Source organism: Athalia rosae, chromosome 4, assembly GCF_917208135.1.
Source record: "Athalia rosae chromosome 4, iyAthRosa1.1, whole genome shotgun sequence".
In the NCBI taxonomy this organism is placed as follows: Eukaryota; Metazoa; Arthropoda; class Insecta; order Hymenoptera; family Athaliidae; genus Athalia; species Athalia rosae.
Window position 1 is genome coordinate 5,034,537 of NC_064029.1, and position 26,561 is coordinate 5,061,097.

Consider the following 26,561-nt stretch of genomic DNA (forward strand, 5'->3'; position numbering starts at 1 on the left):
CAGGGAGCGGTCGGATCAACGGCGAAAAAGAGGATCGGGATTTTCGATTCGCGTTTGAAAAAAAAAATTTCTCGGAACGGCTCCGTGAAATTAAAACCAGAGGGTGCAGTAATTTCGATCGGACGCACGCGATCTCGCGAATTCTTCCGTGATTGTTTGGCATTTTTTTCCCGACGAAATCCAGAGGCGGATAATTTATCCGGACGTGCACGAGCAATCAGTTATTGCCAATTACAGCGATTCGCGGAGCGAGGATTAATGGGTTTCAACAATCCGCTCGCTTTTCGATCGGTTAGCACGGGACGTACGCGAAACAAGTCCACGTTACATAAACTCGCTAAAAATCATCAATCGCGCTCTGAACTTTTTTCAACTCCGAATACGTCGAAGCCCAAGTATCGAAGCACGCGTATTTGTCACTCTAGTCGCGATGCTCGACTCGACTCTTTGATGTTTTTCACACGATCATCGATCCGGTTCATTAATTCAACTGACATTCGTTACGTGTCCCGAAGAAACGAGAGCGAAGAGATGAAAGCGGAGGGTGAGGAGACCTTTTCGTTCTTTCAGGTATTTTCATTGCGTACAAGCGACCCAGTTCTCTCAAATTCTTCCGCTCATTTTTTCTCAGTTATTTCTAACTTTAAACTAATAATATTGTACTTTGGTCCTTTTCACTCATATATATATATATATACATACGTCGAGGCTCGGGCCTCCCGTCGAGAGGTAATATGAGAAGCTGCGGAAAACAAAAGTAAATAACTAACTCTTCGGAATATTCGAAGGAGCTGCTGTTTACAAGCGTCAATTCTCCGGAGCTTTTTTTCTGTTTATTTTTTTTTCTTCTCATCTCCCTTGTTCCTGCGAAATTGCGGTCCAGTAAGTGGACAGGATATAAAACGTACAGGGCTCCCAACGTTTCGATTTTAATTTACTTCGAACGGTTTTATTTTTTTGTTTTTCAACAAAAATAAAAGAAAGAGAAAAAAAAATTGCAGTTCATCAGTCGGAGTCCCGTACGCTTTCCGTGTATTCGGACGATATGCGGACATCGAAAAAATCTATACCGCATCCAGGTATACCTCAGAATAAAACTGAAACTGTAAATAAAATATTTGTTCATTCGCGCTGCGGCGATATCCTTTTTCTGCTCGGAAATTAAATTCCCGTGCCGTTGGGAACGCAGAAAAAAAAAGAAAAAAAAAAAGACTAGAAATATCCACGAGGTAATCGAGTTTTTGGTGTGAATCAGTTGATGTTGACGAACTTCGTCGCGAGATCTTTTTTTTTTTTTTATCATAAGAAACACGACTGTCCAGAGATTCCGTATTGTTTCCGCGTCGACTTCCGCCTCGATCGCGCGGTGCATTGACTCGAAAGCGCTTCGGGCCCCCGGAAGCTTTTGACAATTTCTGGGAGCAGCGTCGCCCCGAAGGCGTCGAACGATCGAGCCGATGTACCATCCACTTGGATAGCACGACGTCGATCAAAAACCAGCTGCCCTCGATGTTGTAGATTTGTACAGCTGCATGCGGTAAATCTCATTTTAACTATAGGACATGCCTTTCTATTCGAGATAAAAAAAAAAAAAAGAAGTATATTACGATGTATCCTACGTAGTTTCTGGAAAAATATGCAGTCCGAATTTTCGAGGTATTCCTCGGTGAATGAAGAGGGTCATTCTGGGTAGGCGTGCGTTGGTCGGAGCTATTATATCTGGTTTTCCAAATAGAATTTCGCCGGAGAGCGGCTCGGTTCCTACGAGATATATATACATATATATATATATGAGGAAAACCTGTATAATCGCTTCTCCAAATACTCACCCTGCCCCCGAATCGAATCAATGATCGACAAATAATTCATCTGCTCCGGATTGATGGCCGGGTACTTAACCCCCGTTAAGGCGAGAAGGCTGCAATTTAACCGTGGAGATAAACGCCGTATACGCGAACGGCATTGCAATACCAATTCAACCCCCTGGCTGTGCAACCGTCCATTATATCCCAACGGGGGTAAACGGGAAACGGAAACTATACGGTACCGACGGAAAATGGTGCGAGGAGTTGAAAACTCCTCCTTAAAGGGATGATGCATTAAATCGCACGTCTCGCCGAAACTGCGAGGGCGCCCATTTTCTCGATGAGAAATTTTTGACAGAGACATAAAAAAAAAAAAAAACACCTCTCTTCGTCGATCCGCGATCAGAAATTTCTTGCGTCGTTTTCCTCCTGGGTGTAAAAATTAATTCGACATTGCCGGCTAACGATTCGTTTGATTTCATTCGCGGAGAAACCCCCTGCGTGGCGATCCCCTTATTTTTGTCCACTTCGGCTTCGTTACGTCCCTCGAATGGCTTATGCGTGTCACCGTCCGTTTTCATCGTCACGGCCGTCGGGACGTTGCATTCGAAGGTTAGCGGGTGTCGGTGTCATCGGCGTTGTTTCGGTACGCACGTATATAGGTGGTACGCGCACACGTACGGGAAATTCAATTGACCAGTATCAGACGAGGCGTGCGTAATTACTCAATGGAAAATTAACGACGCCTTGTATAGCTGCTAGACGAGGCGCGCTACGCCCGCTCGCTCTACGCCCCAATGCTCTACTCCCCCGTTCGAAATTATTCTCTCGAATAATTTAGTCGTCGCCCGTTAACTATTAACTAATTACACGCTGGTCTGGCGGGGCAGGTATCGTCTTTTGATTCCCCGATGTCGCCTGACCCACGGGACCCGTTATATCTGCTGCGCTCGGGATAGCTAGATCCCGGAATTTCGACTTTCTTAAACCCCCCTGTGGCGTCTGCGAGGCCGATGCAGATGCACCAGCTGCTCGTAGATTTGACGAGATTCCGTCTCTCGTTCGCCTGCAGTTCGCCCTCGATAAAAGCGAAAAAGGAGCTTGTACGACACTGTGTCTGTAGGGGTACGTCGCACCACCTGGATACCCACGTCGAAATAAAAATTCCCACTCGCGTGGGGATGTGGCGAAAAAAAAAGCGAATAAGCGCCGTGATCTTTACTCGCGATGGGACGACGGGGTTGTTTTCAGAACTAGGGGTGTTCACCGAAGAAATTGGATTTTTTTCTCCAAACGGCAATAACTTTCGATCGCGTCAATCGAAGGGGATAGATTGCGGTATTATTTTGAATAGGTATGAATCAATCGGTGAAACGACATCCGACAAATATCTTCAGGTTAAAGGATCCGTGGAGGGGGGGGGGGGGGGGCGAGAAAAAATTGGATGAAAGGAATCAAGAAAAATTCCCATATAACTAAAAATGAGCAGCCTCCGAGCTTCGACGTCGTAAAATTCGAGTCACCCTCCGCTGATTCCGAAGATAATTCCGGCGCGCAGGGCGTACGAAAGAAATGAATAAAGAGAGAGTAGTAAAAAAGAGAAAAAAGAAAAAAAGAAAAAAGAATGAAAGAAGGAGAAGCGAGCGAACTACATCATTTTTTACCTCGCACGTCTGAAAACCGGAGGGATCGGGCGAGCCACGCGACTGACTTGCGGGGGTACGGAGCGTGTGCAATGGTATTATACAGGGTCGTCCATAGTCGCGCACCCTCGTTATTCGTAGTTTCCAAGCCCCTTTCCCGCTCCCTTAACGCGTTGCAAGTTCATTGCCCTTCCTTCACCTCGGGGGTAGTATACGTATACGCGTACGTATAGCCACGGCGGTGGTGGTGTTGCGCTGCAGTGTTTCCATGTATACCTAGTTACACGAATATATAGATTTACGTATTTAGACACACGGTTGTACACCTCTGTGGAGACTAGCGGCGAAGGCGTCTCCGGATTTGACTTTCGCACGGGATCCTCGTAGGGATATTATCAAAGGTGTGTGCGATCCCGGGCGTGGAACACACCAGCGCAGGGTAACTTTCGACGGGGATATATGCGAGGGGGGTAAGCCCCGCGTGCCGCTCAGCCTCCGCGAAAACTCGGTTAAAGATAACTTGTTATTACATACCCGGAGTAGTTTCGCACTCGCCCTTAGGTGTGCAACGTTATGCGCTAAGTGAGTACCGTTGCAATAATTACGCACACGTGTATCCATCTGCCCACGCACACCTATGTGTATAGAGGCGTACGTGTGCTCGAGTACTTGAGCGTATACGACGTACGTAGGCATACATATACCTGTCTCCTCTCTACCTCTGCACAGCGAGTGCTCGCGAATGGAAAGCACAAGGAAAACGTACAATTGCCTTTGTTTGGGGGCGATAATTGACTCTTTACGCTTGTACAGGAGAGAAAACCGGCTGTACGAGAGTAGTCGACGCGGTGTTTTCGTTCGTAACACTCGTAAGTGAATTTTCTACGCGTCGATTGCGGGTGGTAAAGAGGGTGAGATAAAAAAAAAAAGACTATAATGAAACGAAGAATGTATTTTATCGCCGAGCGTGAAATCGCGTGGATTCGTTCGAAGGACTCCGATGAATCGATCGAATGAATCGGACGCGTGTCCGCCGCTGGTTGATTCCCGAAGTCGGGAATTTGAATATTTGACGCGGATGCTCCGTCGACACTAGGAGGGATTCGATTCGGGGATGAGTGGGAGGCGTTGGCCCCTCGCGCGGCTGATCGGCCTTACTTTCTTTAATATTCTTTTTCCATATTTTTTTCGTCGAATGACAACAACCGTGGAATATGAAGCCAAACAGCAGACGGTGGTGTACCAAACACCGCTGGTACGGAAGCCGTATTTTATATCGCTCGCTGATCCTGAGGATGATCCGGTTGATAGCGTTGCGGGGGGGATTATGAACGCGTTCGCCCGTTGGAAACAAAATTTTCGGATACCGGACGAAAATTCTTCGAAATTCAGTGGCTACGTGCGCCCCCGAACGTCCCACCCCTTAGCTCCAGAAGTAAAATTAGGATTCCTCGGTATCCGGATTGTTTCGGCGCAAGAATGGCGTTCAGCGGTTCGTTGTTATCATCATTGCGATTCCGCCGAAATTCATGGCGTGCGGGATACTGGTGTTCGCGTATAGATTTTCCGTCGGTAGGGGAGGCCGGGGCAAGTTGGAGACGTTAAGCTTCAAGTGCGGTTTTTTAATCGATTGTAAGCGAATTTCAAAATCTTTTGGTATTTTTCAAAAGTATGAGATGTTAGCTATTAAAAAAAAAATTGACATTGAATTCGGTCATTCACAAACTACGTAATTTCCATTTTTCCGAAATTCTGCAAATTCGTCAACTTGCCCCGACCACGGGGCAAGATGGCGAACCTATCGGGGCAAGTTGACGAATATTAGATTTTGGTTTAATGGGCCTAAAAAAATACTTTTTTCGTCAAAATATACTTCAGTTTATTCAAATCCATAAAAGATATGAAAATACAAATACGCATAGTTTATGTAGTTTAGCTTAGATATACATATACTGATAATTAACACTGGTCGCAAACGAACTGAGCTGCTCCTTCGACATTAGAACATGCCAACATTGAATCGTGAATAAATTTATTCATTTATTTATTTATCGAATTATTCAATGAGCTGCACAATCGTATGTAGCCTAAATATCAATTAACTAAACAACATGCAAAGATCTCGATAAGGACGATCCGTCAACTTGCCCCCACCATCTTGCCCCATTTGCTACTATTTGCAAAAAAAGAACCCCACAAAAAGTACATTGGTGAAAATTCGGAGATTCTATGATCTCTAGGATCTATATGCGTATAGAAATAAAGTATTAATTCACAAGTCCGATCTTGCTTATCTGTAGTTGTATACAACTATTTTCTTGAGCTCCAGATATTACTTCGCACACGTCTGAAACCACAATGCCTCCGTAAAAAAGCCGGATGACCTTGCCACGCTAGCTATATCGCAAATATTATTGCGTAGAAGAGTGTTTAACACTTTTTGATAACTTACCCGGCGCTATCTGTCAAAATATTCTAAAAACAATCAATTCGTCATCTTGCCCCAGCCTCCAACTTGCCCCGGTCTCCCCTACGCGTCCTACAAGTTTTCGATCGTGTCGGGAATACCTCTGCAACGCGTCATCGTTCTCATCCGTGAGATGCGTAGAGGTTCGCGACTACAGGTGTAAGCGTACCTGCGAAATATCGTACGCTCCGAAATCACTCGAGTTTTAACCATTACACCGAAATAATTACGAATCGATAGAGGCATCGCGGATCAATGAAATCTCCGTCAATACTCCCGTACGGTTGAAACAAGCGGGGATTCACCTTCGACGAAATCAGACGACGACAGCCCGGGCAATTTCTTCGCGTTTTTTTCCCCCCGACCTTTTTTTCAACCTCGTCCGATTCGTGAGTTTCGGTTTCACCCCGCATTCACTATACATTAGTTAGCGGTAAAACGCACACGAACCCTTCGGAACCTGCCTATCTACCTACCCGCCCACCTTCCCGCGTAATCAATACTCGACTTTACCCACCTTTACGTGTATACCTACTACGCTCGTAGAATTCTCCCGTAGGTACGGCGTAAGTTCTTACACGTAAGGTAGTACGGTATCCGACCCGTTAAATATCCCTGGATTCAGCCCGGATGCGAGTAATAACTGTAAAGTGCAGCCGGGAGACCGAAACTGCAGGGATCATTGAATTTCCTAGTGTAACAGAGGTTTATAGCGCTCCTTAAGTCACGGGCTTAGTCCTTACGCCGTTGGAGACTACGCGGTACACCGGCTATACCCGGCGCTGTATCTCCTCCACCTGCCGCTGCATTCGCGTAATTTAACACCGCGGGGATTATATTTCTCCGCATAAGTACTCCTGTTATACCCTACCGAGTCGAATCCCCCCGTCTCCCGTTTCCCCCCGTCTCCCGCGACGTCGAAAAACCTAGGAGATCCGACGATAAGTTTCTCGTGCGCGCGTATTATACTACTTTCACATCCGCGGCATAGTTTGTCGAACGAGATCAAAAATTCGCGAGGGCGTGGGTACGTGTTCTATGTGCCGTAAGTGCCATGTACTACGTGGGTCGGTGGTATGTATCCGCGCTTCGTCGGAACGAAACCAATTTAAACTCGAGCGAACGGATGGGAAACTGTACACAGTCAGGCACCCGGTATACACCCCACCGCCAGGGCGTCGAATCGTTCAACCGGGCGACGGTTAGCGACAATCGAGTTGTCGTCGTGTGTCGATCTCGTCACTTCCCCTCAAAATGAGTGAATTCGATAGAAAACCGGGCCGCTAGATTTTTCCCAACGAAAGCGTGTCTGATTTGGAAAGTCATGCGGATCGAAAATCGGTTCGGTTTTTCTCGCCGAGACGGCAGCGGATCGTCGACGTACGCTAAAGTTTTCCGAAGAGAGGTTTTAATTTTTTTTTTTTTTTCATACATTCGCCGTACCGGGTGTTGATCTCAATCTTTGCTAAATTAATTTCTCAAAGAGCGTCTATCGCTCGCTTCTCATTTCTCCAAAAGACGGGGCTAACTCTAACTTCTCAATCTGTAATAACGCCGCTTCTTTTGCCGAAGCTGTTCCCAGAGTATGCGACCCGGAGAATTTACGTTATACTCGCGTTCGTCCCGATTCCTACTTATAAATTATTATCAACCGTGCACCGAGTCGCGAACGCGACGAGCCCCGTCTACCCGTGAGATTTTCTTTTCGCTCTCGACGTCCCGCACTTTCGTATTTAATTTTATACTCTCGATGGAAGATTACCTGGAAACCTGGATCCCCAGGGCCGAACACCTTTGAGCAAAATTATCCAAGAACGTACACCGGCTGTAGTCCAATCTCCGAGGCGTCTCGGTGGCGAACGAAAGAAACGAAAAGAGGTGACAAAAAAAAAAAAAAAAAACATAAAAGAGCCTGTCGTATTCCCGGGCACGTTTCTTATAAACAATTACGGAAGTTTTCGCTGAGATAGAGAGAGAGAGAACAAAAAAATAACTTTCTCCATCCACTGTTTTAGCGAGACAGAGTATTCGATCGCTAGCGAGTTTGCTAATTGGAGCCCTTCGCACGTCCTTCGTTTTTTCTCTTTACAAATTTCAATCGCAATCCCTTCTTTCCGCTCCCCCCCCCCCCCCCCCCCAGCGAAAGATAACCGCCGAGGTCCTCGCGACGGATAATTTTTTGTCATACCCTTCGCGTTGCGGTAAGAATAAAAAAGGGAACGTCATAATCGACCTGTCTCCTCAACCTTGACCTCGCCGAAAGAGAAGCTTCGCGACTGGGGACCAAATGACCAACCCTTAATCGTGATTAGCATACGCCGAACACGGATCGTCGTCGAAATGCATTTCGGTAACGCTGTAGGTCTCTACCACGGGTCATCGAGTGCTCAGGTACGGTACGAGGTAGGCAAATTGAAGGCGGAGGGTTGGGTAAAATGTAGAGGGTTGTCTGTTCTTGAGTGGTAAGTGAGGTAAAAAGAGATGGCGGCAGGGGGGGGCGATGCCGAATCTCGAGGTGGCACTCGTCCCCGCCGCGGGGTCGACCTCGTGTCCGAGTATCAGGTTGCTATGGCGACGCGCCCTGGGCACCCTTTGCGACGCGCAGTGGCTCCCAACTAAAAATTGGCAACGTAAACCACCCGCGGGCACGTAGGTGTGTATACCCGCGATGAAGTCCTCGCGCGTTATTTCCGAGTACACATCGGGTACAGCAGTTGGCAAGCGGGCGGGGGATTCGGAACGGAGAACCGATGAATTATTTATATTGTTTTTCAATTATATATGTCATCTCTTTTCGAGGTCTCTTGCCGCGCACCGACACCCGCTCGACGTGCCGCCGCGTCGATACACACGTACAAAGTCCACCCTTTGAATAAAATTTACATGAATGACGCTCGAAAAAAATCGGGAAGAATATTACGTCGGGCGGCGGCGGCGCGACTCGCGACCGCCCCGATGCAATATTTATTCTAACCGTCGGTGAATATTGACGTCGGGATGTCGGAATCAAAGGACGAATAAATCGCTGGACGGACTTCATTTATCCGCGCAGCGCATACAGTCGGGGTGGAAAATTTATAAGGTGGGAGGCGAAGGGGTGTGTTTCCGGATGGCATATTTCTCCTCGGTCGTGAATTGTAAAGGGTTTGAGCCGGTTCTAATTCAATTATATCGAAGATTCGATTCATTCCGAGTTTAATAAAGCGCTTAATTGGTGGGAGAACGTTAGCTGGGAGCGTTGATCGACTAATTATTATTTCAGAATCTAGATCAAAGAATCAATTGCGAAGCTTCTCTCGCATTAGCGAAAATTTATCCGTTTGGCGGTGATACGGGTGTGGGGAGGTGGTGGATCGCGCAGCTGCCACGGCAGACGCCGCGTGTCCTCGGGATTTCAATTGTTTCGGTGGAAAAGTTTAACCAACTCGTTCGGCTCCGTCAACGTTCATTTCGTCGAAACTTTAACGGAGCCAAGAAACTATGGTATATATATAACTGCGAAAGCCTCGCGTCGTTACTCCGATTCTCACCGGAATTCATTCCTAATTAAATCATGCCACCGATTTCGTCCCGAAGAAAACCGAAAACCAAAAAAAGGAGACGGCTGGACGGCTACAGCCGTCGTCTCTTCCGTCAGAATTTCGAAGGTTGAAGCGAATTGCTGGTAGATAACGACGAAATTCTATTTCCACCAGAATTTCTCATTCGGTACAGAGAACCTACTCCGCGCTTCCATGAAAAGAACAGCAACCGCGGATGGCCACGCACAATTTTTTTGCACAGAAAAAGTGGAGATCGCTCGCCGCGAGATCATTCGCTGTTTCCGCGTCATTATTTCCGATTCAGAGATTTCGTATCAAACTAATCCCCGCTACGAAAATCAAAAGCAAAAATAGCGACCTGCACTGCCCCACGTTCGCTTTTACAGCTGGGGATCATCCACACGGACGTTGGCGCGCGTCAAATATTCATCGCGAACGGGGCGCGACGTGGCTTTGTATCTCTGCATTGAATATGACGCTCTCTACAGTACAGACGGGGTGGAGAAGGGTAGATGAATCTGCAGAATTCCGATTCCGCGATACCTAGAGGGATCGCGCGAACAAACGAACGTACTGCTCATCTCCGCGGTGGCGTGTAGGCACGTATACATAGTAGGCGACCGTCCTTGTTATTACCGTCGCTCTATACATACGGCAGCCGGTCCCTTGGCAACTTTGTGAAGGCGTATTGACTTCTGCCTGTAAAATAGAAACCAGCGGCTTCGTCGTTACGGTTGGATCACGTACGGCCTACGAGGTTCGCTGTTTTAACACGAGCGGAGCGAAAGCCGTTCCCAATTTTCGAAATTCGGTAGAACTCCACCCCGGCTGTGTTACGTAAGTTTGAAAAGAATCGTTCTCGTACAGCGTGTTCGCGGGAGCGTATTTTCCTTGTAACGGCGGATGTTTTTTTCGACGTAAAATTTTTGTCATTTATTTTCAACACGGCTCGACGACCACGAGCGCGGATACTACAAGTAGTCGTACAATGCAGAAAGCTTCCGTTCGTTATTTTGACTGCTTAGCCCGCCTTCCGGCAACGACTCGGCCGGCTGCGACGTTCCCGTTGCAAGCGGGGGTGGAATCGAGGGTGAAATTCGCCACGGTATTTGAAACGACACAAAAACACCGCGCACGGTCGTCGCGTAGCTAAAAAAAAACGCGAGATTTTCGAACGAGACGAGTCACGGCTAAGGTGGAATTCGACGATTATTCGCAGGATCCCATCCTTTTCGCCGAAGTAGTTTGGCCCGATACATATATATATATATATATATATATATATTTTCCGTTCAATTTATCCCGTTTATTTATTTTACATTTGTATCGCAGAGAGCACGCCCGAACGAACTACCCCCTTCTGATCTTTGATATGAAAGTAATGGGGAAAAAAAATGACAAACGAAATAAAAAAAAAATACCAATTACACGGGGTCGCTACGAAATAGCTACGTTGCAAAGGGTCGCGTCGGTGCTCTCACGCCGCCCCGTTATACCTATACATACATACCTACGCAAGGCGGAAGTAAAATTATGGATTACGTTTCGAGGCTGCAGCTCTCCCCTCTAGTCAATTGAACTTTTCGCTTGCTCAAGTTAAGTTCGCTCTCTAGAATAGAACGAGTCCTTCGCCGTCGAAGAAAAAGAAAAAGAAGAAGTAGAAGAAGGAGGGGGGGGGGGGGGAATGAGTAGGGTGGAAATAAACGGGGCCGGCGGGGGAGGGGGTGGGAATAAGGGACGTCGAGTAGGTGGGAGCGTTCAAGTGATCGATCGATCGCTAGACTCCGTTTTTTCTCCTTCCCGTCTTCTTTTCCCTTTGCCTCTTGACTCCTCACTCTACTTTTCCCTCTCGAACCCTCTTTTTTTCCTTTCTCTTCACCCTCGCGGACCCCGTGTACGCGGGATTTGCGGGCTATAGCCATTCTGTCTGATCAAAGGAAATAAATCCGAATGCAGGATTGGCTGTGTTCTTGCACTTGTTTACCTCTCCTGTCCCTGTATCGAACGGCGAAAGATCGTTCGATCGGCTTTTATTTATTTTATACAATGTAATTGGATATCGGATGGCGCGTTTCAACTCCCCCCCGTCCTCCGTCCACCCCTACGGTCCGCCGTCGCTCAGAACTTGCCCCATTAACCGGATTAAAATTGAACTTTACCTACCCCGTAATCGCACGCTGATTTAGAGACATTCGCGACTCTGTAAATTAACAAACCTTTCGTCAATTTACAAAATTTTTTTCTTTTTCAATTTTCAGGAAGATGCGGTCACGGATCACCCTGCGAACAGCTGTGCTACGAGCTCCACGACGGGATGTACGAGTGCGACTGCAGGGACGGATACATTTTACACAAAAATGGATACAGCTGTGCAGGTGGGTTGCAGCGGTCTCGTCCGGTTAGTCGCGACGTTTCCGTTTTATACCGTCGGGATTTATTGGGTTTCAAATGAATCGAGGATAAGGTTGTACGGTCCGTCAGTCGGGAAGGAAGCTCGTTAGGAAAGGTTCGTTCCCGTTACACGCGACGGCGTAAAGTTACGGCGTAGGTGTAGGTATCCACCTTACAACGTTCACCTCCCGCGTAATTAGCTACTCGTATTCACACGGGTTTTAATTACCATCTTCAGCTGCCTCTTCCGCCGGCTGCGCGTCGCGCTGATGATGCAGAAATGGAAAACTTGCTACGTTCGCTGATGCAGGTACACCCGTGCCGTAGACTTCGTAAAGCTCGAACGAACGGGGGTCGTTACTCCGTTGTAACGTAACGGTCAGCAGAAATAAAGGAGAAACTTGGAAGGCTAAATAATCGTATAAATTTCGAAGACGCGTATATACACGTCGACGTACGCGTCGTGTAAGTTCGATGTATAAATTTAATTAGCTCCCGACTAGCTGGATATCATGTTTAACCCTTTTGAATCGCTTGACAACAATGTTACGCACACCTGTACACGGGGCTTCTTCTCGAAGGTGGAGGGAAGGGTGAGCGTCGTCGCCAGACTCGGCTTCGCGTTTCACCTCTCGAACGATCAAATTTCTCGTCAGACGTGAAAAAATATCCCCTCCTCGGTATTACGTGACGTTCTCGTTACGAATGGAAAAAACGCTACGCGCGTTACGCCAGCGTACAACCGGCACGTCGCCAGCGAATTCGGTCTGCATGGGGATACATATACACGGATAATAGGTATCTTGTGCAGTATATGGACGGCGGAGGGTTAAAAGTGACACCGCGGGGGTAATCGAGCATAAAAGAGACCGCGCTCGTAATTAGTTAACTCGACTTCTTCGACGCCCACCTCCCCCACCCGCGTAGTTCTCGAGGAAAGAAGAGTGCGAAAAAAGAGAAAAAAAAAAAAAAAAAGAAACAGACTGGAAGAAGAGGAGTAAAAAGAGAACTACGTACTAGTAGGTGTATAAACTGTAGGAATTTATCGACCTGTGTACACAACCGGAGGTCCTCTCCGGCGAGCGTCCTTTTCCTACTCCACATGTATGTATATATACGGCACGTTTGGGATTCCGCTTTTCGCGTGACGGCGTCGCGCTTTATTCCTTCCGTTTTTTTTTTTTTCTTTTTTATTTTGGTTTTGTTTTTTTTTTTTTCGCGAAAACGCGCGGGGAGGCGATGGCGGAGTACCGTGAAGGGGGTTGCGGATCCCTGACAGACGGTTCGCTCGTCGGTTTCTGACACATTGCATCCAGGATTATGACGGATCGTGCTTTGAGACTAACCAAATTTAAGGATATATTATACCCCGGCAGCCTGTACGTATGTATACGTATAACGACGTTCGCGCTTCCATTATATCTTCACGTTATTACGGATGACGTGTACGCTGAAGAAAATCCGGAGTGAACAGGTGGCGGTAGATATATTCCGTTGCCGAACGTAGATTACTACACCGTAGTCGAGCTGGGCGGAGTGGGGGGGGGGGGGGGGGGGGGCGAAATTTGCTTTAGAATTAGAGGAGAGAGAAAAAAAAGTTACCCCCTCGCTGATTCGCTCGAACAAACTTTCGTTTTTGAAACATTTTCACGTAGACGCGGTACTTTCGCACGCATATACGTATCCGCGGTAACGCAGCGGAGTTGCAGGGGAATGAAAAAAAAGGCAGCGCGCGTGGAACGCTAGGAATATTTATGTCTCAAGTTTTCGACTTACGATTTGTAAAAAAGATGCAAATTCGGTTTCCCCCATCCACCTTTCGCTCGGCTCAATCACTTTTTTACTCTCTCTCTCTCTCTGTCTTTCTCTCCCTCTGTCGCTTTCCTCGCTCTCGATATATTCGCGTGACTTTCTCTCAACGCCTTCTGCGCCCTAAACCTTTATCCTTATTTCCTTCAGGATAGCGAGCAAGTTTTACGTTTCTCTGTTTCTCGGGATAGTTTTGACCCCGACCCCACCCCACCCCCCCCCCCACCGGAAAAACTCCGCTCTTCGAACAGGGAATACGACGCCGGCTCCAACGACTCGGCACTAATCTAAAATGACTTTAAATTCTCCGACTTTTCCGATATACCGACTCTGCCTTTATACTCTACCGAGCTCAACTACCTCCACCGCAGTTTTTCACCGTTTATTTCCCATACGATTAAACATCCCCGAAATTTCTTAATCGATAATTGATACGGGCGTACATGTTTTTCCATCTAATTTTCCGGACTTTGAATTATCCGCACCGTTTCGCCTCACGTCGAGGATCAGTTTGTTATCCGTCTGCTCGGCGACGGACGTGTTTAAAGGTAGGGAAAAACAATGAGAAGAGAGAGAAAAAAGAAAAACGAAAATGAATAAAAAGGATCAAATCAAAAAGCACAAGGTGTGGCGTAAGGCGCGCCCCGCAAGGCGTGGCTGTAGCGGCACCCAACGTGCCACGATGACGAGGATCGCATCGACGACCCTCGCCCTCTGAGAGGCAAAAATCTAGACTGAAAATGCTGAAAATATTACCACCTTTTAAAGCCGAGCGGTCATTCGGCCCCCTGAGCTTAATTTTTTCTCCGTTGTTTCGAAGGGAATTTCGACGCTGTACCAAAAAAAAAAAAACAAGAATTCCTCGACGAAACAAAAATTCGGGAAAAATCATTTTCCATGAGTAAAAAAATGGCCCTCCAACGAACTGAATGTAATTCTTATCAGCGAATTTGCCTGATTCAGAAATCGGAGGTTTAAGTTCGGGTTTGCTTGTACGAAGGTAGAGTAGAAGTAGGGTAGGTGGTCGAGTTTCGTCGGTGGTAATCCGAAGAGACTGAATTCAGATCGTCGGAATGGTCGTCGTAGTTAATCGATAGCTCGCGGTGGGACTTGAACGTCTGTACACACTTCGGTAAGCTTTTGAGGGGGGCGAGGGGGGGGGGGGAGGGGACAAGTTAGGGTGAAGGTCGAAAACGAAAGCTACGGGGCTCATAAAGTGGTCGCATGGGTTTTCAGATCTACGAGCAAACATCCGAACGTTAGAATTATGCAAACACGAGAATCTTGCAGTAGGTTAAGCCGAGGATACTTCGGTTAGCAGCTGGTCACCCGTCGTTACGTAACGGGCGAGTAACGTAGCTCTCGAAAGTCTCTCCATTCCGCCAGACGGGCGCGAGAAACTTCTCCGAGCTTTATTTCGTAGTGCTCGGTAGCGCGAGGTGGTTCGAAGAAATGCAACCGATCGATGAGGAATTTTCGAGCGACAATGGCGCAATAATACAAATCGTACATCGCGACGACGTACAACAATAATAATATTATACTGCGATAACCGAGCTTACCTCGTACACAACGTCTGGAAACGGGATCTCGGACACGTATATTTCATTGGAGTCTAAGAGCTCTCAAATATTTATACGTATCCCGAGTGACGAGTATAGGTATTACGGTATTGCGAGAGTCGTCGACACGCGAACGAAACGATATAACTGGGTGAAGGGGGGGCGGGAGGGGCGGTGGACGTGTGCGCGATAAAGCACCGGTGCTCCGGGGTTCAATTTTCCAGGAGTGTTCCTCGAAGCCCGAAGGACTTTGGTACTCGGGGCTCAGGGGTGCGCCCGTAACTGCTGCGGGTGCTCTCCCTTTCTCCCATAAGCTCTCCAGCACGTTTCTAACGAGTTTCACAAACACTGAATGACGCGAGAATAGAAATTCATTCGCATTTATTTTCTACCGTATATAACAGTGGTCGAATGCTATACGTGTGTATATTGTATATCCCCGCTGCACGGCTGCGACGCGATTCTTCTCAAGCTTCTTTTCAACCTTAAGAGTCCGACGTTTGCGCAAAAAATTTCTTACATATCTCCTCTCCGAGGGTTTTTATTTCAGGGTTTTTCAATTACCACCCTTGAATTGCGCCCCGAATCTACCCTCGCGATTATCGTCCGGGTGTACGACCAGCTGTACCCCTCGCCTATCTTCTCATCCGAACTTTGATCTACGACGACTTTTCGATTGTGACTTCACAACCGGTAATAATTAGCCACATCGGGTTGGAGGCACCGAGGGGACGGATCGGAAAAAGTATTAAAAAAAAGGAGATATTTCGAAAAGTCGCTGATTGTAATTTGAGCTTTTAAAACAGTGGGCACAGCGACCTTGAATTCTGAAGCTCGAACAGGATTCCGTAGTCGAAGTACCCTCGCGCGGAGGTCATTTCGTCTTTTCTCTTCAGAGTCGGGGGTGGGAGGGTGGCGGTGGATATTTTGTTACGGAGTATAATGAGCCGATTCGTTATCGAAGGGAAATTAGTCGGCCAAAGCTCCCGCCCCGTGGGCGCACCCACTTTTACGGTATCATTCCCCGAAATCTTTCGTCTCTTCTACACCCTCGCCAAGTTCCGTAGGAATACGACGCCTCGAGGCTGATATTAAAAAAATCCTCCCTCGGTATCGAGTCAGGGGTAGTTCGTGGCTGCTAGCCTCCGAAGGTTGTACTTTCATCCGGGAATTAGGTATACGTAATGCCGTTACACCTTCGCGTGAGCTTGCGCGACGGGTGTGTGTATACATATATACACCTTTCCCGTTTCGCAGGAGTCATTTAATTAAGGTAAAAACCTGAATACATAATTTTTAATAAAACGCGAGTGCGATGGTAAAAGATTAGGAAGCGAAAAAAAAATAAAAAATACTCGCTCATTTTACGAGGTGCCAATTTCCGGGGAGGCGACTGCCGCGCGCACCGTGTACGCCGAACACGGCGACGCTGCAGGTGGCGCAAAGAGGGTAAGGGTCATCGACAAATGTTGGATCTAAAATTGAGACCGGGCGATAGACGCGCGGGTTGAAAGGATTGACGGAACTGGGAAGGGCTTAGAGGATTTACGCTCGGCCTCGGGGTGGGTGGAAAGTGGCGAAAGGACGAGAGCGAGCCAGACCGAGCCGCCGTTGGAATCCCGCTCGAATATATTTCAGACGTGCTGCCGCTTTTCGCTCCTCGTTTCACCCGACCTTTTTTACGGCCCCCCCTCCGCAATGTTCTTCAAAAACTTGTGTAACTTTCTTCCGACTCGTTCGATGCACCGGCTTCGATATTTCTTAGAAATTATTATCCTTCGCAGTGGCGTTTCGAACGGGGTTTGATTAATCGGTGAGAATTTTCGACTCTCGCGGCCCGGCGAGCCGCAGATGGAATACCTAATCAGTTGATTCATGTGATACCGTAACTGCAGCGAACAGCAACAAGTTATTCGCGACGTACAGGTGTTCCGCAGAATCGTGCGAAAGTTTTAATGAACGTTTCAGTCAGCGATCGATTCTAAATACCTGTCCGAACACGGACGGTAGAATTCACCGTTGCCATGGTAGATGCGGTGAGCGTATACGCATATACGGCTCGCGGTTTCTTTGTCGCGTTCGGTATAACAGCGTCTTATTCTCCTCTGGTCGGGCGGAATCGAGGGCGATCAGAGAGACAATATGACGAAGATAACTTGGCGCGAGATTTAATTCCTCCGGACGAACGTGGGGGATGCGAAGAGCGGCGGGTAATTCCACCACTTAGAATTTAATAACCGTGTACGGCTATAACCCTCCGGTTGAAATGGAATATAATTCCCATAGCCGCACCCTTTCTCCTTTACTCTCATATTTCCCTCCCAAATAATTCCCATCCCCCCCTCCCCCTCCCCCTCCCCCTGCCCACTCCCCCGCGCCCTGCATCTCTCGCGCATTGAGCCCAGACTTCAACCCTTGCTTTGTCTCGAATGTCGTGGAAACGCGCCGTTCCCATTTCTGACAAAGATTAATCGCCATTAAAACCTCCGTAAAACCGAGCGTGTCCCACTTTCAACATCTACTTACCACCGATCCGTCCGTCGCAAGCTCTCGTCTCCGTACGAAGGTTGTTTGCGAATTAGTTGAAAAGAAGGAAGATGAAGGTATAGAAAGAAAATATCAAAATGTATACATCTGGCGTTTCAGAGAAAGGAAAAATAATTCCAGGGGCGTTGGAAGGGAACGCTTATCGTTGCGATTATTTGTTAATCTCGACCCCATTTTTATTTACTCCTTTTACGTTTTCAAGACCTCGCGATTTTGTCGCGTGGTAATCGCCCGGGTACAACGGAAGAAGTTGCTGACCATTTCGGACGTTATTTTTTTTTTATCGCAGAGCTGAATTCAACCGCATCGTCCATGAGTGATCTCGGCGAGTTTATCGAGGACACGGAAAGCGACGAATTGAGTCCAGACCAGGACGACGAGGATGCGGTCGAGGATATCCTTTACATGAGAGGAGCCTCCTTCGTGATACACCTCGATCCCGGGCCGGCGGACGAATCTTCGTCGTCTTCCTCATTAACCGCGAACGAAACGAACGTCGAAACTGACGAGGATACTAACGAGATTCCGAATCGGGGCGAACCTTCGCCGACGTCGCAGGTAATTGTCGTCACTCTTGATTGATAAATATCCTTATAGGTTCACGGCCTCCTAATGCACCGTTGAAAGTACAGCACTTCCGGCCTTTTGCATGTGTATTACGGGCAAAAATTGATTCCGGTGAATCTAATGAAAATGTGATTTCTCGTCCAGGTCCCGACCCTCCAGGGCCAAAAATTGTCGTACACGACGGAGGGAGTCTTGGGAACGGACCCAGCTTGCACCCTGGAGTGCGGTCCCGGTGGAAATTGTTACGTTGAATCTCCCAGGATTGACGATGCCGGGCAGGTCGGTCAGCCGGGTCTTGAGGTGACCGCAACTCTCCCCACAAGACAAACCGAGGGTTCCTACTTTGGTCAGAGATGTCAATGTCCGCTCGGTAGAGGCGGTGATCGATGTCAGCACGGTGAGTTCAATTACATCCCGATGTATATGGGGCATTCCACGTCGAACGAACCGCTTTCTCCTGAATATTTTTTTCGAACTTGATGAAACTCTTTCGACGTTTTGGAGGGTCTCGTGAATTATGCTCAAAATACACTAATTAACGCTTGAAGTCAAGATTTCCAAGCTACGAATTACAAACGAAATCCATGACCACAACAACACGTCTTCAAACTTTGAATGCCATCGCCAAATTCCGGTTATTCGTGCCCGAAATATGGTGAAAAACGTGTGGCGGGTTACGTAGCTCGAGAATTCATATTCCAGCGCGCCGCGCTCGAGCGCTCTAGATCTCGTTCGTACTCCTACCGCTGCGCGGCGTAACGCCTTGTGCTCTCCCCACGCTTAGCTTTCTCGCACCAAAATCCAGATCTAAAAAACATTAGGCGAATGCAGTCCGCGCGGACTTCAGTACTGAGTCCAGGCTCACCCAATCAGAAGGAAACTTGCGTAGCACATTGCAACGCCCAATTTTTACAGATGTGTCAGGCATTCTGACGGCCGGCACGTGCCGGAATTCAAACCAAATTGATTAATGGCTTTTAAATAGGTGATGAGGTGTGAAATCACGGCTCCTATTTTTTTTTGCTCCCATTGTCAGCAGGTGTCGGATGAGCTGTCAACACCTGATAGAGATCGACTTCACACCTCGTAAATCACCCCTTTGATCCTCCTAACTGGCGGCATCCTCTTGCAGTGATTCTTCCGCGAATTTCCACGTCTTCTAAGGAAGTAAATATATAGAAACTCCAGTACATGCTCATAGGGTTCAGAGTACACTGGGAGAGTTCAATTCTGTCGCGTCTTGCCATACTAAAGCACAGGCGTTTAATGCGGGATCAGAGGCCCCAAGTACACGAGAAAAAAAAACAAAAAAATTTCAAACAAATTTTTTTTTCCATGCAGTGCATTGATATACATTATGAAAGGAAGACCGACAATTTGATAATTAATTTTCGAGCTCAACACAATTTTATTGTCCACCTAGAAACATAATGATTTTAATTATATCTTTGTATTATAACGGTCAGGTAATAGCTCACTCTTATTTTCGAGAACGAATACGTGAATTGAGATATCCCGATTAGTTCTGATCTTGATCAATTTTATGAATTAATTAATTTGTCTCCCAGATTCGGATTTCTGAGATCAAAAAACACAGGAATACATCAAAAAATAATCTTCCTACTCTTGATTTTTTGGCCAAAAATGAAGTATTTGGAAAATTGATTGTAGGACACTTTTCCAACGTAATTTGACCTCAGAAATCCAAATCTAGAAGAAAAATTGATCTATCTCTAAAATTGACCGAGTTATCGCCAATTTTCAGCTTTTCGGGGTCAAAAATAAAAAATTGATTTTTTAGTCTGTATTAATGTAATTTGAGCTCAGGAATCCGAATCCGAGAGAAAAATTGATCTATCTGCAAAAATGACCGAGTTATCCCCATTTTTTCGCATTTTTTGGCATAAATTTGAGGATATCTCGAAGGGAAAAAATCGTAGCTCAATTTGGCTTTTAGATTCGTGTTCCTGAGGTCAAAATACATAAGAAAAGTGCCATACGATCAATTTTAAAAAATAAAAATTTTCGGCCAAAATTTGAGATTTTTCCAAGGGGTACCCCTTACGATTTTTTCAAATTTTGGCCAAAATTTTTTATTTTTTAAAATTGATCGTATGGCACTTTTCTTACGTATTTTGACCTCAGGAACGCGAATCCGTTGTCCAAATTGAGCTACGATTTTTTCCCTTCGAGATATCTTCAAATTTATGCCAAAAAATGCGATAATTCGGCGATAACTCGGTCATTTTTGAAGATAGATCAATTTTTCTTCCGGATTCGGATTCCTGAGCTCAAATTACATTAAGATAGATTAATAAATCAATTTTTTATTTTTGACCCCAAAAAGCTGAAAATTGGCGATAACTCGGTCAATTTTAGAGATAGATCAATTTTTCTTCCAGATTCGGATTCCTGAGGTCAAAATACGTCAGAAAAGTGTAATACAATCAATTTTTAAACTACTTTACTTTTGGCCCAAAAATCGATTTTTTTTTTGACTTCTCGAGGGTAATCTCACGTATAATCAGCTCAGGAATCTAAATCTGAAAGCCAGAATCATCTACTTATGCAATCGATCGAGTAATCATCAATTATTCGCTGTTAGGAACAGAAAAATTATAAGACACATCGAGTGGTTTTAGCCGTAGACCCACTTTGCTTCGTCGCATCTATGCATGGAGCGAAATATTGGAATTTCTCAATTCACCAGCGAACCCGAGCTTAGCTGGAGTCAGGTAGCCACGGGCGCGCGGTTTGTTGTGGTGCGTCACCTCTGCTGAGCCCTGAAGGTGACGACTCACAACAAAGCGCTACGTTGCTGGCTACGCTGACTCCAGCAAAGCTCGGGTTCGCTGGTGAATTGAGAAATTCCAATATTTCGACCCATGCATAGATTGCGACGAATCAAAGTGGGTCTACGACTAAATCCAATCGATATGTCTGAATTTTTCTGCTCCAAAAAGTGAAAAATTGGCGATAACTCGATCAATTTTGTAGATAGATCAAATGGCCTCCTAGATTTAGATTTCTGAGATCAAAACACGTATGAAAATACGATGGATAAATCGATAACAAGAATTGTCGAATTTCGGCCCGAATTGTAAAAAAAATCTAAAGTTTGGCGTAAGACGTCGAAAATGTTTAGTCGATTTCAACAAATCTTTCAGAAACAGTGGCCCGTGTAATGTGAAATGTCCCATGTATACATTCATCGTACAGTGCGTCTCTGTTGTAAAATATTTCGTCAAAATTTTTTCGCCATTATTCGAAAGTGGATAGAATTTAAACATCGCATTACGTTTCATCATCGGCACCGTCCCAAACGTACCCGCACGTCGGCAGTCGGAGGGTTGCGGCCACTTCGGAAGAACTGCGGCTGCGACTGCAGCTGCACTGGTAAAAAAAAAAGCACATTCAAAGATATAAAATAAGGTCACCGCTGAAGCGCTACCGCCAACGAATGCACGTATACGTATACGTATAGCTGCCTACTTCAATGGAACAGGTTTTCAGCCGTTTTTCATCCCCTTCACTCCTCTGATATGAAACCCTCCTTACCTCACCAGCAAGATGGATCTGCTCTTCCTGGATTAACCCTGACGCAGGAGGAAGCCGAAACTCGCAGGAGGATCCCGCAGCCAGCGATGACAACCCCCAGACCGAGCTACCGAGGGATTAACCCGGTCGACGGGGAGCGAAAATCTCCACATATTCAGGCTCCCCATCCATCCCTTCCCTCCTCGGTCTCCCCGCGCCTCCCTTTCTGCCATTTCAACCCTTTTCTCTTCCATTAATTTTCATATCCATAAATATGTATATATTCCTTCGCAGCGGGTTAGCACGACTTTTTTAAATCACACGAGCTACCTAGCTTCCTTTTTGTTTCGTACCTGCGTGCAGATTTTCTTCCGTTAGTTTTTCCCACCCCTCCCCCGCCCCTCCCTCAATGTTTTCTCGGGCAGGCGGACAGACTTCCGACTATCTACCCCGCGATAATATCCGGAGTTAATTACGATTCACCCGTCTTCCGTTGCTCTTGTATGAATGGCGTAGCTACCCCTATATTATACATCTTTCCGGGTTTATTAAGTTCTCGGAAAGTTTTTAACGGATAGAAAACTGCGGGGGCGAACGGTACGTACAACGTACGGCGAATCGACGAAACTGTGAGTGGTTATAACTTCGGTGCCGCAAGGTTTTTATTGGCCACTCGCCGTACCGCATTCCAAAACTCTTCCCCGTAGTTGTGAAAAAAAATAAAGAAAATCGTAGAGGAAAAAAAAAGTAATACAGATATCATTCCACCGTCGAATGCCAGAGAGCGAATTATTATACCGTAATTGAATGAAAATTTTATTACTCCTTCACGCTCGTGAACTATTTTTTTTTTTTTTGCCTTTTTATTTTCAAGAATTTCCTATTAATTATTATTTTTATTTCCCCGTTAATTGAAACGCGATAAATGAGCGGGTGCGCCGACATGTTACGATAATAATTATTCGCCGTTCTTTTGTGAATTTTCTATTTTGGTAAAATAGGAGAGAGAGAGAGTAGAGGAATGAATGAAAAAAAAAAGAAGGAAAGCTACTTAACTCCTTTGTCGAGTGTAACGAGACTCTTGAAATGAAAAGGGTGTGTTTAAAATTAGCAAGAAGTTCTTCGCGCAACTGTCTAATGAGAATGACGCTTATAAAGGTTGTTCCTCAGGGCAGCAGCAGCAGCACCGGCAGCAACAGCACCGGGTTGCGGTGTACACACCGGAATACACCGGGAAATGTGAAAAGTAATACCGCGGTATTAGCGTTATTTTGATGCAGGGGCAACCGCAGGCAAAATAGTTATACTTTCGCATCTCTTCTTTTTCCCTTTTTTTCCTTCACTTTTTTTTCTTTCGACCAAAAAGCATCCGGTAATTCTTTTTCCTTCACGTTTTTTTTTTGCTCCTCATTTTTATCGCGGTGAAGTAAAATCCGATTCAACACTTCCGTCGAAGTATATTGACTGACCGATTTACGACAAATGTTGAAAAACGAGGACATTCCATTCGTCCCGATATTTTCTCGATGTGTTCAAAAGGCCAAGGATCTTCAAAATTATTCACTCCTAAAAATTTCATAATACTTCCGTTTTTCCTTTTGTGTTTTTCGAAAAATTATTGTAATTCGAAGGTTGATATTCCCCCAGGAATGATTCGCGTGCAACTTATCGTACACGTACATCTCCTCGGGGTACCGGAGAATATATTAAAAAAATAAGGCGTCACTCCGTAGGATTTGGCGTATGCGTAGGCGTAGGCGTGCGTCGTTCGTTCGGTAAGATCTCGGATGTCTGAAAGTATCCGTATCTCGATCTCCGACTCGGGGCACGCAACGGTTGGCGGGAATTCAATTTCCTCTAGACTCGCGATCGTCCTGCGCCTATACGCCTAAAATTCGCTAGTAGAATATGTATGTCTAGTGGTGAAATATGCATTCGTTTTATTGTTATCAACTTTTTTTATTTCCTTTTTTCATATTTACATTTTATTTTCAATGTATGCGTGTGCGCTCGTAGCCCGCGTCTATACGTTTCCATATACTCGATCTTTTACGGAGTAATCCGAAGAGAAGAAAGTGAATAAATAACGCACGTGGGACGAGAAGGGAAAAGGAAACGTTGTAGGGAATAGGAGAGAAAAGAAAAAAAAAAATAAGAAAAAGCGGGGCGTCAAAGAAGCGGCGGCGAATTTCACGTCGCACATAATACATACCCAGACGGAATTTTCAACCTTACCATTTTTTACATCTTCTTCTTATCGCGGTATAACTTGGCTCCGATAACGCTCCGGCTATTCGGACAACGAGCTCTTCGGCGTCGAGGGGCCGTTTGAAAAAAATCAGTCTCCATATATCCAGGCCAACCGAGAACGTGAAGCTTGACTGGCGAAACGACCCCGCGATTCCGCGCCGGCCCACGCAAGAAAAAGAAATATAATTGCGACGGCAATTTTTCTCGCTATTATCCGATCGCGTCGTGGAAAGGGAGAGAGCAGATGTGGAATTTTTCTCGACATCGCAACAAGCGAAACGGTCCAGATGCCGCGCGGAGGACCCGAACTTTCGTTCTTAAGTTTCCGCAGCTCGGTACGTATCGAAGGTGTTATAGGTCACTGCGGAAGCCTTGTTCAGACTGCACAGCGCGCGAGCACCATTTACGGGAAGTTTCTGCTTAATTGGCGTAATTTAGCGTTGAGGATTTTACTCGGCGTTGGACGTTAGCCAGTATCCACAGCACCGTGGAACGCTACCGAACGTCAAGGTGTGACCTCTTCATCGGCCCCCGAGACGGGGGAATAACGTGGATCATTGACCCCCGTTGTTAAATCGCTCGGAATTTCGGAGATGATCCCATTTCTTCCGCAACTGAGGCTCGGGGTGGTGAAAAAAACATGCTCTTTCTTTTTCTCGATTCTTCGCGAGCGAGATATCAGACCCATGGGGTCGACGTCCACATCTCTCCCCTTTTCATTTCTTCCGTCAATTTCATCAAAGTTTCTCATCCGTATTCTTTTTTCGCGTTTTTTACCCCAACGACGTTGTTCAATCCTAAACCGCGCACCCGCCCACGCAGTTAATATCCGCGCGGTAGTTTTTCCCCGCGGAGAATAATAATACGTTCGTTGGTTCCGCTGTTATTTGGCTACGAAAATTGTTCTCTTCCGTTCTAATCATTGCTGATTGGCAATTCCGATAGCTGATGTTGCCGCGCTCATCCCCGTCCTCATCCCCCCCCCGGATTCCGGTGGTCAGCTATACGTACGTCGAAACGGACTTTACACGTGATGCGCGTCGGTACGTTTCGCGCTTTATCGATGATGGAACGCAACGCGTTTTTAGCTGTGCGGTTTTCTCGCCACATTCGTTAACGATTCGTTTGCGGCTCGTCGAGTCTCGGTTTTCAATCGAAAATTTCTTTTCAAATCGCAACCGTTGATTAACCGTCGTTCCAATCCGCGCGATCAACACCCACGCACCCGACCCAAGTATCGGACGGACCCTCGCGAGGAAAGAACGATTCGGGGGAGAAGCGCGTTGGTATTTTCGATTCTATTTTATCAATTTCGCATTCGGTCCGGCCGTAAGAAACACGAGACTCGACAGTCGTCCCGATCCATCTTGGCTACGGAGAGACGGATGTCGTGGGCATTTTGTTGCTGGAAAACTAAAGGAAATGATAAGAGAAAAAAAAGGGGATATGTACGCGGGCGGAAAAGAACGGAGCACACGAGACGTCGGTTAAAATAAGAAAAGAAGCGCGATATCCGAAGACGAAAAGCTCGCGACATATTACGGGGTTTGCGGCGATACACCTCGTTGAACTATCGGCTTCATTGGAGCGAAAAATTTCTAGACTATCCACCTACGACTTATACACGTACCTATCTATCCACCTTATACCCCGTCCGTTCTATGCGTCGAATGTGCATCGGTTGGAAGCCAGGTCAATGAAACGGTAGTAAAACGATGGAAGTTATGAGCCATATTACATGAAAAATGTTTCCCGCGGCGATGCATACATAAAAAAAAACAAACAAAAAAAACAAACAAACAAAAAGAAGAGAGAAAAAAGGACGAGAAAAAAAAATAAATAAATAATACGCGAAGGGATTTGCAGCAACGACCGGCACTTTTATGACTCATTTAGTACCGGCGTAGATATTCATTCTAGCAGCGTCATAAACAAAACAAAATAAATAAATAAATGAATGAATAATGACAATAATAAAACGGTGGAAAATAAAAGGCGTATGAAAAAAGTGTAAAGTTTTCGTTAAAATCCGGAAATAAACGAGTCGGGTTGTAAAATAAAACAAACGGTCGCTCCGGTACATTGCAGCCGTCAATAAAACGCGAACGTTGGAAACTACCGAGCAACAATTCGCAGTTTTCAAATGATAAACACACCGATACGTATCCTGTAAAATATAACGAAATTTTTTCATCCCATCTTTCACCCCGCATCCCTTTTTTCACACCAATCCGCTATAATTACACACGAACGAGTCGTTGGCGAACGAACTTCTCCAAATAATTGAAACCGAGTAAGAAAAAAAAAAGAAAAATAAAAGAAACGAACAAAATTCGTCCATTCGTCACGTTGGTTCGGGTCAGAGACGAGGCGTTGTACCTATAAAGAGTATCTCTTTGTAAATTACAACCAGCTACCGTGTCTGCGCAAAGTGCATCGCG

At 46.2% G+C, this 26,561-nt stretch overlaps 1 protein-coding gene across 8 annotated transcripts in view; it reads left to right on the forward strand.

The window, feature by feature from the left end:
- Positions 1 to 26,561, forward strand: part of LOC105686333 (pikachurin) — a 48,205-nt gene that overhangs the window by 4,046 nt on the left and 17,598 nt on the right. For all 8 annotated transcript variants that reach the window (XM_048654625.1, XM_048654628.1, XM_048654626.1 and 5 more), the window contains 3 exons: positions 11,716 to 11,832; positions 18,056 to 18,324; positions 18,478 to 18,730. In XM_048654625.1, coding sequence (XP_048510582.1) covers positions 11,716 to 11,832; positions 18,056 to 18,324; positions 18,478 to 18,730 — 639 coding nt within the window. The remainder of the gene's footprint in view (positions 1 to 11,715; positions 11,833 to 18,055; positions 18,325 to 18,477; positions 18,731 to 26,561) is intronic.